Raw genomic sequence first — 13,478 nt, forward strand, 5'->3', positions numbered from 1 at the left:
AATTGGCTTTATTCAGAATCTTCCCTATAAGCTTCATGACGATGCTTTATAATCCTCAGGCTTAAACATTTTAGAAATACCTTAAGTCAATCAGAATTGTAAACTTAACTTTTTTTCTTTTTCTTTTTTTGTAGATCAGGGTAAAACCTCGAACACCAGCATTTCAGATTATTTTGTTTTTTTCCTTAACTTACTTGCCCTGATCCTTTAGTAATAAAGAAAAACAATATCTTCCTGTCCCAAAGGCGGTGCAGCAGTCTGTTTTTTCTTTTTTTGGTTTGGAGGATGATATAACAGGGAGGAAGAGGTGATGATGTAGAATGAGTTCACTGCCACTTTTCATTGAGTTTGTCTGGAGTTTGAACATCTATATATATATAAAAGCCTAAGTGACTGTTAAGACTGAATGACCGGTCGCTATTACGTGCACTGACCATGAGGGGGCAGGCACTCAATGCAGGAGCTGCCCCCTGGTGGTCAGTGCGCTCCCACAGCAAACCTCCCCCAGCTGCCCAACCTCCCATGGTCCCTCCCCCTGGTCCTGGTCTGGGACGGGGAACTGGGGGTGGGGGAGATGCAGCCCCTTTCCCAGGGGAGCCGAGGGCCAGCTCTCTCCTTGGGGCCGGTGGCCAACCTCCCGCACCCCGTCCCTCCTTCCAGCTGGCAGGTCTCAATTGGCCTGCCACCCACCCGCCACAGTGGTGGCCTGGTGGTGAGGGAAGGTGGGGAACCGCAAGGTGGCAGCGTTGGATTCTGGCATTCGTTCCTTCTGTACCTGGCCCAGTGACCATCACCTCCTCTCCCGACCCCACTGGGGCCTTTGAGCACCTATTGGCCCAGCCCTGATCGCCAGCCAGGCCTAGGGACCTCACCCATGCATGAATTTCATGCACCGGGCCTCTAGTAGGTAAAGAAGGAGCATTTAGTGGTGGTAAGGCTGGAGCATTTGTAGGTTATGCTTATCTAATGTTCTGAAGAATATAATGAAGATTATTATTAGGAAATTTTAATTTTGCATTTTTTTCTGTGATTTTCAGACAGATGCCAGTGTCAAGGCCATATTTTCAAAAGTGATGGTCATTACAAGTAAGTTACTTCAAATATTATATGTAAAATTTAAGTTTTAGTTGAAACATTTCTGGTAATTTCAAGTTTTTCATGGAGTTCCATTTTAGGATATAATAATATAGGAAAAAACTAAAAAGTTTTTGATTGATTTTTTTTGACAGCTCAGCTTTCCCTTTTTTTTTTCCAGACTTTTTATTTACTTTGCATACCGCATGGAAATGTTTTGTTTGTTGATACAAGCAAGAGCTCCATAAAGGACTTACATACATTTATTGTTGAGAATTAGTTCAATTTATTACATTAAAAGTGAATCTGTGCTTTGGTATTGCTTGCTTTAATGTGAATCTATCTGAAGCTAATTTCATTTTGAGCCAAATTTATAATGAAAGATATACCTAATAATTACAAAAGGGTTTCTTTGAAAACAATTATTAATTAGCCTTTTTGCTTTCAGTGATTTCAAAGAAAACGTTACTTAATTGCATTGAACAGTAAAGACAAAAGGATTATGTAGCATATCCTCTTGGTTCAGTGCAGGGAGAGATAATAGCAGTTGTTGCAGGGCATTTGCTTTTTCTTCCAGACCACTGTGGATCACAGAGGGACAGGGAAAATAAACACCTAGAGGAATGCTTCTGCTGAGCTTCCACAGAGTAATAATGAAGAGAGGTTAGATGGATTTCTGAGATGTTAACAAATATTTCAAGATGTGTATGGAAGTAATATTAAGACACTGAAGAACTAATTCATGGGTTTTAGACTAAGTGATAAGAGTTTTTGCATAAGTAGGGCTTTAAGCCCAAAGTATATTTGAGTCTTAGACAGTTAAACATAAATTCATTTTCAGTCCTTTTGGATAACTTATAGCAAGTGAATTGTACTATTGCTTTTTTATAACTATCTCCTTAGCAGTTTGGGTGTGGACACTACCCCTGAAGTATATCATTTCCTATATTCTTTCTCTCTTCCTCCCTCTATCTCCATCCATTTCTTCAAACAATTTTAGTATTTCCATAATTCTGTTCTGAGGAATGCTAGTATCCTGCAGGAGTTAATTGTATTGTTAGAAAAAAGGAATCTATGGTCAAGTACATTTGTGGAATACTGAATTAAAGGTTTTTTGTTGCTTTCGTTCCCCCCCACCCCCCATTTCTATCTATTTCCCTTCCTCCTTTCCTCTCCTGCCTCCCCATTCCCATCTGTCATTCTATTTTGTTTGTTAAAATGGTAGGCCTTCCTGTAACCTTTAATATGATGCCTATCCATTGTGGAGGAGCTGTAAAGGGACATTTTCTAAAATCATTTAAAAACAACCAAGTGTGTATTTTGAGTTATAGAACCCTGAAAAAGGTTATCAGTGAATTATTTAGGGGGAAAATTTCTTCTTACTACAGTCAGTGATCTAGCCAAGAACTAAAATGGAATTTCAGAGTTGTATATGAACTTGAAGACTACATTTACTATACTTACATTTTTAAGATTCAGTTGAATTTCTACAACTTTTATTAAAGACTATAGTTCTGTATTATAATTTCTGTTATAAGTATCTTATCTGGTTCTCTGTAGCAGTTGTAAGTAGCCAAAAAAAAAAAAAAAAAAGAATCTAGGATCAATATTTTATTAGCTATCATAAGTGTTTTTGATACATGGACACATTAGGAGAATAGTATAAAAATTATTATTGATTCTACAAAGACTCATTCTTTCTTGTACAATAATGGCATGTCAGGCAGTAACACCTGCAACGTATTGCTTATCATGTGTTGGTGTCAGATAGCAGGAGTGTGCATATGCATTAGCTGGATGGTTTAATAATAAACAATGGAGTACAAGGAAAGCATTTCTTAAAAGTAAAACTTACTGATCTCTTGCTGTGAATTAAAAAGAATAATGTATGCAGGAAGCTCAAGGGGATAATGGAATTACTGTTCAGGTTGGCATTTAATGCCCTTAAATATTACAAGGAATTATTTAGAAACTAGTGGCCCAGTGCACGGACTCATGCACATTGAAAGGAAAATAATTAGAAGAAATATTTCAATTTTGCTATTTGCCCTTTCTCTGTAATGGACACTGGTCGCCGTCTGTGGGGAGATGGGTGGGGTGATTGGGTCCTCGCTCACACCCGCCTTGACCTGGTGCCGCCCGCTCCCCTGCTCCACCATTCCATCACGGTCCCGCTCGGTCCTGCTCTCGTCGGGGCCCATCAGGGCTGGCAGGGCCTCTGCTGCCAGTGCTGCGTTCCTGACACTCACCATGTTTTGCACCGCCCCTGGTGGTCAATGCACATCATAGTAAGCGGTCAAACTTCCGGTTGAGGGGACAGTTTGCATATTAGGCTCTTATTATATAGGATAGCCAGTTCAGTCTTTCCCAGTATAGATGCAAGTTAGGATTATTAATCAGAATCAATTCAATTTATTACATAAGCTGACTATTAAAAGTGAATCTGTGCTTTGGTGTTACTTGCTCAGATGTGAATCTATCTGAAGCTAATTTCATTTTGAGCCAAAATTTTGAGAAATTTCTAAATTCTATTTTAATTGAATTTTAGGAAATTTGCCAGATCCTGGTAAGGCTCAGGATTTCATGAAGAAATTCACACAGGTGTTGGAAGATGATGAGAAAATAAGAAAACAGTTAGAAGTACTTGTTAGTCCAACATGTTCCTGCAAACAGGCTGAAGGTTGTGTGGTAAGAAGAAAAATTTAAAAGAGCTAATGTTTGAAGAAACCCCCAAACTTTTTTGGGGGGGTCCCCTTTTATAAAATTTATATTTTTCATGTAAAATTCAGAAAATTTCACAAATACAACAATATAAATAAACGATAATTTTTTTTATAGAGACAGTTGCTGTTTATAGTATGGTGTATATCCTTCTGAAATAAATGCTTTGTTCATTTTACTTATTTTCATTACTTAGTCTTTTACAGTAAGATATTTAATAGCAATAGAGCATACCATTGAATATATTTACTGTAATTTATTGAACAGTCCTCTGTGTTACATATGTAGACTTTTCTCCCAGTTTTTGATTAAAGAACAATTTAATTCAGATCTTTATGGCTAAATAGTTTTACATAGTCTTCATTATTTCCTTAGGATAAATTCTGTATTGGTCAGTTTTGTTGTTAGAAATGAGCAAAACTTAAAAACAGTTATTTTGATAGGATTTGTAATTCTTGGCTGCTAGTCATCTGACTTTTTTCTCCTGTGTATTAGCCATTTATAATTCTTTTATACATTTTTCTTTTGTGTTTTTAATCTTTGCCTATTTAGCTAGAATATTTGTCTTTATTTTATTGGTTTGTTATTCATGGCATTTTGTGTTAATTAAGCCACAAATAATTTTCTGTCAGTTGTAGTTTGTCCTTTCATTTTATGTCGTCCCTTACATACTTTAGCTTTATTTTTTAATTTAAATTTTATTTTTCAATTACAGTTTATATTCTGTGTTATTTTGTATTTTTTAATGTATATAGTATACCCATAATTTTTTTATTTAGCTGAGTCTATCAGCAGTCTTCTCAAGGATTCTTCCTTTCGAGCCCTGCTTGTGAAATCTCATTCTGTTACAAGTCAATGAAAATATTTTATGACAGTTTTTTTAAATCTGTTGCCCATATTTTTTTTCAAGAGGCTATTAAAAAAGATAATTCTTGGCTCTATCCCAGATTGACTAAATGGGAATCTCCACAACAAGGCTCAGGAATCTGTAGCTCCACAAGCTCCCCTGATAATTGTGTTTGCTAAAGTTTGTATGTCTACTGACACTTGGTTTTATTTTTTTGTATTTGTTTTCATCCTATTAGAATATTTTTGCTATAAGGTATGAGATAAGGGTTTAACTCTGTTTTTATTCTAAATGTCTGTTTTCCTACTTGATATGCTACCTTTCTTATATGCTAAATTCTTAATTTAGTCTTTTATTGGACTTGTTCAGTTTCTTTTGATTCAATTTTTTTAGTACCAGTAACACATGGTTTTAATTATGGTAGGTTCTTAACATTTAAATATAATCATTTAAACATACGTTTGTAATATTTTTAACAAATCTACGTTACAGCGTGAAATAACTAAGAAGTTGGGCAACCCCAAACAGCCTACAAATCCTTTTCTGGAAATGATCAAGTTTCTTTTGGAGAGGATAGCACCTGTGCACATAGATACTGAATCTATCAGGTATTTGTATATAAAAATATTAAATTTTTATTTCTGTACATTCATTCATGCTTTAGTAAGTCGCTGATGAGTACCTGCTGTACCAAGACACTCATCTGTATAGAGGTATGTTTATACATAATGGCTTTATAGTCATCTGTATATACCTGTGTGTATATATATCCATATATGTGTGTATACATGATCATTTGTGCATATTTAGTTTTTATTTTAATTTTAAATATTGCTTTAATTTGTGTGAGAAATTACCAATCCAAGCCTAGTTTTTATCTGTTACTAGTGTACCAGGAATTCCTATTTTTTATTAGCTTGCGTAGATTAGGTAATACAAATAAATTGCTTTAATTTGTGTGATGAATTATTAATCCAAGCCTAGTTTTTATCTGTTATCAGTGTATTAGGAATTCCTATATTTTGTTAGCTTGCATAGATTAGGTAATACAAACAAGTATACCCTCAGGAAAAGAAAACTAGGTGAGCATATATTATAAAGAAACATACATTTTCACAGATATTTGAGAACTGGAGATATTAATTTTAAACCAACCCTCTTGTAAAGTTTCAGCTTTGATATCACTGTGATCTTGGAAAATACTTCTTTTTATTTTTATGTCTTTAATTTCCTTTTGTAAAAGATGATAAGAACTTTTTTAAAAAACTTTTCCTAAAATGTTTCAACTAGTTAAAAAATAAACTAATTATAATGTATGTATAGCATACTGCTTTATTAGTCATCAGTAATATCTTTCAGAACTATATTAGAATCTAAAAGAAATAATACTAATGGTACAACCTATACCCAGTGAAGCCCCTTTAGGGACTTATTTTTGGGGGTGGAGGGGACAGGGTGCAATTTGGCCCATGCTCCCTCGTGCCCCCCACAAAATAGGGAGGTCCTACTTTAGATATCCATTAGTTACTTTGAACTCCTATTGTATCAATTTTCATTTGAAGAAGGGGTTCTGTGGTTTGAAAAAGACAACAAAACACTAGAACCTTCTTCATTAGTGTGAAAAACAATCTGAATGAGACTGAATTGCATTAGTTAAATAATTTTGTGCCTTCTGTATTCAAAGCAATTCCAGTTAGGTATTGGTAAAACATACTATCTGCTTTTCATCAGCCTTCTGTCTAGTAATCTAATAAAGAATTTTAATCAGGAGATTATATTTTAGATCCATAAAATTAGTGCAAATAATGTCAGATGATTAACAGTGGATTTCTCTAAGGGGTAGTATTTGACCAAAGAGGAAGAATGGTTAAGATTTTTTTTCTACAGAGATGGGAAATGGAATATCCTAAGCATTGAGATTAATATAAGCCAAGCTAACTGGATTAGGAAAAACAAGGCTATTTAGAAAATGATTACCATCTATGTAAACTACAGTTTAGAGAAGTATTAAAGTGCTTTGAGATGATCCTTAAAATGACTGGGATAAGACTGTGGAAAGCACTTAAAATCTACCTTTAAAGCTCTTACTTTTCTCTTTGTTCTGTTGAGAACCATGGATTGTTGATAGATAGGAGGATGGGAGAAGAGATAGACTACTAAAGTATTGTTGCACTTGTCTGTAGATGGTGTTAGTGTGATGGAAAGGAAGAATCATATTTGAGAAAGATTTGAAAAGAGCAACCTAAAAAATGGGTCATCAATAAAGATGAGGAAGAGTCAGAGGTAATAGGATTCAGGTCCAAATGATGAAGAGAATAGTAATGTCTTTAAAAAAAAAAAATGAAAAGGGAGCTGGTTTTCAAGGAGGTGTAAGGAAGGTTGTGCTTCTTATTTGGACATGGCAAACAATTTTTGCAAAAAAAAAAACAAGGTAAATTGAGTTTAATGTGAAACTGACTGGATTACTTCTCTGAGCAAGGGATTTTGTATAAAGAAAAGGATCCAAAGATCATGGACTGAATCTTGTGGTTTTAAAACAGTAGAAAAATTAGAGAAATGTAAGAAAATTAGGTTATTGCAACAACTTTCAACCCTTTCATCCCATGGCACACAAACTAATTACTAAGATTCTGTAGCACACCAAAAAAATATAGTTTTTGCTGATCTAACACTCAAAAAAAAAAAAAGGTATAATTTTGATTCTTTCACATGAGAGGGCTATTATGTTGGCTATTGCCATTTTTTTTATTTGACAGTCTAAGGCAGCTGTTCTCAACCTGTGGGTCGCGACCCCTTTGGGGGTCAAATGACCTTTTCACAGGGGTTGCCTAAGACCATCGGAAAACACATATATAATTACATATTGTTTTTGTGATTAATCACTATGCTTTAATTATGTTCAATTTGTAACAATGAAAATACATCCTGCATATCAGATATTTACATTACGATTCATAACAGTAGCAAAATTACAGTTATGAAGTAGCAACAAAAATAATTTTATGGTTGGGGGTCACCACATCATGAGGAACTGTATCAAAGGGTCGCTGCATTAGGAAGGTTGAGAACCACTGGTTTAAGGGAAAAAGAGTGCCCCTGACTAATTAGTTAGGTATTACATGTTTAAAAAAGTATTATGGCACACCTGTTGAAAATCGCTGGGGCATTGCAATATGTTGAAAATTAAGATGGAGAAAGTTTTCAGAAATAATGTATACCACAAATAGTGAGAGAGCCAAAAATAGGTCTTTAGCTTTAGCAATCAGTAGGCCATAGTTAAAACATAAATAAGAATAACAGGTAGTAGCAGTGAGTGCTTATAATGTGCCTGGGATCATTCTAAATGTTTTACCTCATTTACTTCTTAACTTAGAAGACAAGAAATATTATTATTCTCATTTTACAGATAAGGAACAGTGAGTTAAACAGATGTTGAATAACTTTCCCATTGCTTGGAAGTGGTGAATGGCATTTAAATACAGGAAGTCTGGCGCCAGAGCCCTCTTGGTTAACCACCCCATTATAAATAGGCTTCCAAAAAACTTCCAACTTTAGTCCCCACCAATACTCAGTGAGTGTCCAGTTCACCTAATTCTTCCAAATGGTGGCTATTAACCTTTCATTCTGCCATTTTATAAGTATATAGGTGCTCTTTTATAGTAAAATATATTACTAATAAAGTTGTACATCTCTGCTTCACATTTGCACTTTTTATTTTTCTATGAGGAGCTTGGAAGAATTGTCTTTTTTTCTTATTAATTATACGAATGCTTTTTAAAATAAGGCTATTAACTCAATTCAGTTGGCGTTAAAATTTGTTTGACATTAATAAACATTAAATTATATAATTAAATCTATCATTTGTCTTTATATTTCTTTCTGCCTTTGGTATTATATTAAGTGGTTACATTTTTGACAATAAATCTTTAATTTCTCTATAATTTATTTTAATATAGGGTGGAAGTAGAGAGTCATTCTTTTAAGCATATAACTACTTATATCAACTCCATTTATTTAAAAAAATATATTTTTCCCCATTTGATTTTAAATGTTTCCTTATTATAGCATAAATTGCTATATGATTTGGACTCTTATACATTTCACTTCGGTGTCTTTGTGTTTTGAGGCTTTTATGACGCATTTTTATCTCATTGACACAGTTCTTTCATTCCTCCACCTTAAAATTTATTGGCTATTACCAAATAATAATTTTTTCAGATGAGCCATAAAATGGGTTTATTGAATCTTATCCCACGTCAGGTTATGTTCCCCTGAGATATTTATGGATTTAGTGAAAAATGTGACTTGTAATATTTGCTTTCATTTATAGTCAAACTTCTTTCTGGAATGTCTCCCTTCTCCAACAATTCTGTTCTTCACCAAGTTCACTGAAAAAATGTCTTTGTTGTCTAACTAAACTTCAGTTTTCAACCTGACAACCCTTTCAAGCTGATACCTCAGCATGACAAAAAGCATCTCTCAGACAACAAAGGAGAGAATATTTTTGTTGCTGGGGAAATAAACTATTAGCACAATTTTAAAACATAAAGTGGCCATCAAGAGCGCTAATGTTGCTAAAGGAGTGAAAGAAGCAATGATCACAGACTATTGAAGAGGTAGAAAAACTGTTGTTGTTTTGGATAAACAAAAAGCAGTTAGCCAGTGACAGCATTTCAGAGGCAGTGACATATGAACAAGCAAAGATGCTGTATGCTGACCTGAAAAACACCCTGGAAAGAGTATGAAAGTGATTTCTTTAAGACTAGTAGGGGATGGTTTGATAAATTTAAGAAAATAAGTGTTTCCTTATAGATTAAACAGTACATTAGACATGTACTGTCAGTAAGAAAGGTTAAAACTAAAGAATCTGTTTGTGTGGGGGCGGGGGGGTGTCTGGAAAGGATTAATTCAATTTACATTATTTCTAATCTGGGGGAATTATTCAATTTTAGAACAAATCACTTCTGGAACAGCCTTCAGAAACTAATTAAGTTTCTGTATTTGAATCTGTATGCTATCTTTATATAATTTTAGAGTTTATATACAGATCCTATGCATTTAAAACATTTTATTCCTACTCATTTTATATATTTGACTTGCCATTTGTGAATAGATTTTTTTCTGTATCTTTTTAGGTGACTCTGACTAATATAGAAAACACTGTTGATTAGTGAATGTTTTGTTGGTGTCATCTCACTGACTTTTAGTATTTTTTTCAATTTTTTAGTTGATTCTCTTTTGTTTTCCAGACCTATGGTTTTACTCACAGATTTTTTTATATGTCTGGCTCTTGTTCTTTGGGTTAGCTCAATTGTACCTCTTCAGAAATGCCTTTTGGTGAAACAACTTCACTTCTGGTCTTGGCCTTTTTTCTAGTCCTTATTGTTTCTTGATTATCATTTTATTTATTTTTTTATTTTTGGCCTTCCCTCACTAGACTGAGAGCATGCTCATAGTCATGGAAGAAAATAACAAATTTAATTTTGGATCTGTGATATGTTTCATTCCTGTGGTACATCTAGGTAAAAATCCTTGGGGCTACTGAAAATATGGGAAGAGGATTCAGGCTGAAGATTTTTATTAGGAATAGTTGGAGATCTGACAATTGACTGATCAGAGAAAATGGTTAGAAAAGGAGAGAAAACATCCTCAAAAGATACCAAGTTTTAAGGGGATGATAAATTTAAAAGGATGCTGTAAGAGACACAGATAAATTTCACTTCTAGTTTGTCCTTAAATTTTCAGTACCTAATATTTTTGTAGAAACCATGATCTAGTAAACATATTAGCGAACATTGAATAATTGAACTTTTTTGTATTTTGATACATATTATATCTCTAATCTGATGTTTATTTGTGTTAATACCTATCAGGGTGACTAATTATTTTACATAATTGATATGCATTTATGAAATGATTACTTTAAAAATAACTTAAGCTTGTTTTTAGAAGAAAATTTTAAAACTTTCCTTTTTGATCTATTCTAATGTTCTAGTGAGGCTTTATTGTATATCTGTTACCTATGTATTTTATACCTTTCAATAGCAGGTTTGTGTATGTCTGTCTCTGACAGCAGTATTTGACACACAATAATATTTGGTAAATGGTTTGGAAGTGTTTAATGTTGTCATTTGTACATTATCTCAGTATATATTGTTCTATTTACTGGAGCAATAGTGAATTTTAGATAATTAGAAGAGAGTTATTATTCATGTGTTTGGGCGTAGGCCTTCCATGGAAAATATAAGAATAAGAATATAGATAGCCTTAATATATAGCAAATCAAATACTATGGTTATCTCATTAGAAGGGACAAAAGCAAATACTATTTGAAAACAAGCATCTCAAAATATTATAGTTTTTGTTTTGCAGTGATGTCTGGGAAACCAAATTTGTATATGGTTGGGATGTAGGCTATGTAGAAATATTTAGGATTATTTTCTTTAGACATTGCTAATAAAGTACAGTTAATAATAACTATTTATTTGCTTATTTATTTTGGTCATACTTTAGTGCTCTTATTAAGCAAGTGAACAAATCAATAGATGGGACAGCAGATGATGAAGATGAGGGTGTTCCAACTGATCAAGCCATCAGGGCAGGTCTTGAACTGCTTAAGGTAAATTGCTTAGGTGTTTAAATTACTTAACTGTTAAACATATCATATTTTTTATTCTTGAGATTTGCTTCTTACGTTTATAGAACCTAAAGTAAAATTTTATCAATCACTTTAGGTAATTTAGAAATTGTGTACTCTAATATATAAGCTACATATTTTTCGTTTTCAATTGTATATGGTAGATTAGAATTAAAATGGTGGACTATAATTTAAAGGTTTCATTAGTGAGCAAAGCAGCTACTTATCTTTATCCCAGAAGGAGACAAATTTTTCCTAAATCTCCATTTTATCTTTTATTTTGTTAGTGAATGTACTACTCATTACAAAAATATACTCATTACAGAAATATTGGTTGTTGACAACTTAGAAAATATAAAATTATAAAGAACAAAAACATTCATAAGCCTATCAAAGTTTCTTTTATTCCTTTAAATCTTTGAAAATGCACATTTTTATATAGTTGAGATCGACTGAATATACAATTTTATATTTTGGTTTTCTTTTATTAAATTGGAAGCCATTTTTTAGTGTTTTTTTAAGACTGTTTTTTGTTTTGTTTTGTTTTTTAATATATTTTTATTGATTTCAGAGAGGAAGGAAGAGGGAGAGAGAAACATCAATGATGAAAGAGAGTCATTGATTGGCTGCCTCCTGCCAGCCCCCTACTGGGTATCCAGCCAGTAACCCCGCATATGCCCTTGGTAGGAATGAATCAGTCCACAGGCTGACACTCTGTCCACTGAGCCAAACCTGCTAGGACAAGACTGTTTTTAAAGAGCGTCAAAAAACATCTGATTTTTGGCTCTCATTTAGTAGATTGACACTTTGGGGAAGTTAAAATTTGCCTCCGCTTCCTCATCTGTAATGCGTGATGATAATAATAGTACTTACCTTACAGAGGACTAAATTAAATCATGTATCTAAATTTTTTAGTGCAGCGTCTGCTTCATAGTAAAAACAGTAAACATTTTTTGAAATGGTGATTGGTCCACTTTTCGAGTGTAATAGTGCTTCCAACTATTTCCCTATTGCTAGATATTTAGATATTTTTCATTTTATTCCTATTATCACTACTAAGATAAATACATCTAACGTCTCTTATGTGGTTTTTTGTTTGATTGTTTTTAATGCTAGAAGGGCATTACTAGTTCAAAGAGAATGACCATTTTCAAAATTCATAGTTTGATAGGTAGGTAGGTAGATAGGTAGTCAAATTTCTTTATAGAGAAATCATGCCCAATTTCTTCATACACATTAGCAGTGTATAAAGGTGCACATCTCCTGTCTTCACAGACATGGAATAGTATAAATTTTTAAGAAATTTCCTAATCTGATAAGAAAAAATAACCTTAATTTGCATAGGTATTACTAGTGAGGTATGCCTTTTATATGTTAATCAGTGTTTTTCCCTATTGTGAATTCATTATTTTTATCCTCTGTTCATTTTCTACTGACATTTCATAATCTTTTGATTTTTGGCTTTTTTTATTCTTTTAGCTCATTTAAATGAGCTTTTTTATTTCTTGTGCTGTTTTATAGGACATTTTTGATGTCTATAGAATATACATATATTCTATTTAATATATCCTATTTCAGTATAAAGTAAGTTATAAAGTATATTAGTAAAATGAATACCAGTGAAAAGTAAACAGAGTATCAACAATACTATTGGAATTCTGTGAGTGTTTTTTCCCCTCACTCACATTTCCTAGGTATAATTGTCCTCAATTTTGGGTTTATTATTCTCTTTTTTATGTAGTTTTACTATCCCTATCTATGTATATGTCTCCAAATAATGTTGTTTATTTTGTTTGTTTCTGAATCTTAAAATTTGGCATTAGGTATAATATATTTTTCTACTACTTGTTTGTTTTTATAGTCCACATTTGATTCCAATTAAGCTTAAAAAATCCCATGATTTTAAGAGAATTTTATTTGTTTTTGTTTTTAAATCTGAAATGTAACCTATCTGAAATTTATTTTGAAGCTGTATATTTTGGAGGATGGTCTAATTTGATTTTCTCCCAGTATTACCAGGACTATTTATTAAAAAAATCCCATCCTTTCTCATTTATGTTTTGTTACCTTTTCTATAATGTATTACATTCTATATAATCTAAATTCTTACATATGCTAGGGTTTATTCATTGCTTTCCTTTTTCTATTTCTTCTAATGTTACTACCATGTTGACTGATTATTGTAACCTTTTATTACCC

General features: G+C 33.0%; 1 protein-coding gene across 6 annotated transcripts in view; it reads left to right on the forward strand.

Moving 5' to 3' along the window:
* Positions 1 to 13,478, forward strand: part of PDS5B (PDS5 cohesin associated factor B) — a 254,155-nt gene that overhangs the window by 146,066 nt on the left and 94,611 nt on the right. For all 6 annotated transcript variants that reach the window (XM_070409171.1, XM_070409166.1, XM_070409169.1 and 3 more), the window contains 4 exons: positions 1,038 to 1,086; positions 3,623 to 3,762; positions 5,135 to 5,250; positions 11,156 to 11,261. In XM_070409171.1, the coding sequence (XP_070265272.1) occupies positions 1,038 to 1,086; positions 3,623 to 3,762; positions 5,135 to 5,250; positions 11,156 to 11,261 (411 nt within the window). The remainder of the gene's footprint in view (positions 1 to 1,037; positions 1,087 to 3,622; positions 3,763 to 5,134; positions 5,251 to 11,155; positions 11,262 to 13,478) is intronic.

The sequence above is a fragment of the Myotis yumanensis genome, unplaced genomic scaffold (genome assembly GCF_028538775.1).
Source record: "Myotis yumanensis isolate MYYU_CA2020_CCGP unplaced genomic scaffold, mMyoYum1.0.hap1 SCAF_3, whole genome shotgun sequence".
NCBI classification, from domain to species: Eukaryota; Metazoa; Chordata; class Mammalia; order Chiroptera; family Vespertilionidae; genus Myotis; species Myotis yumanensis.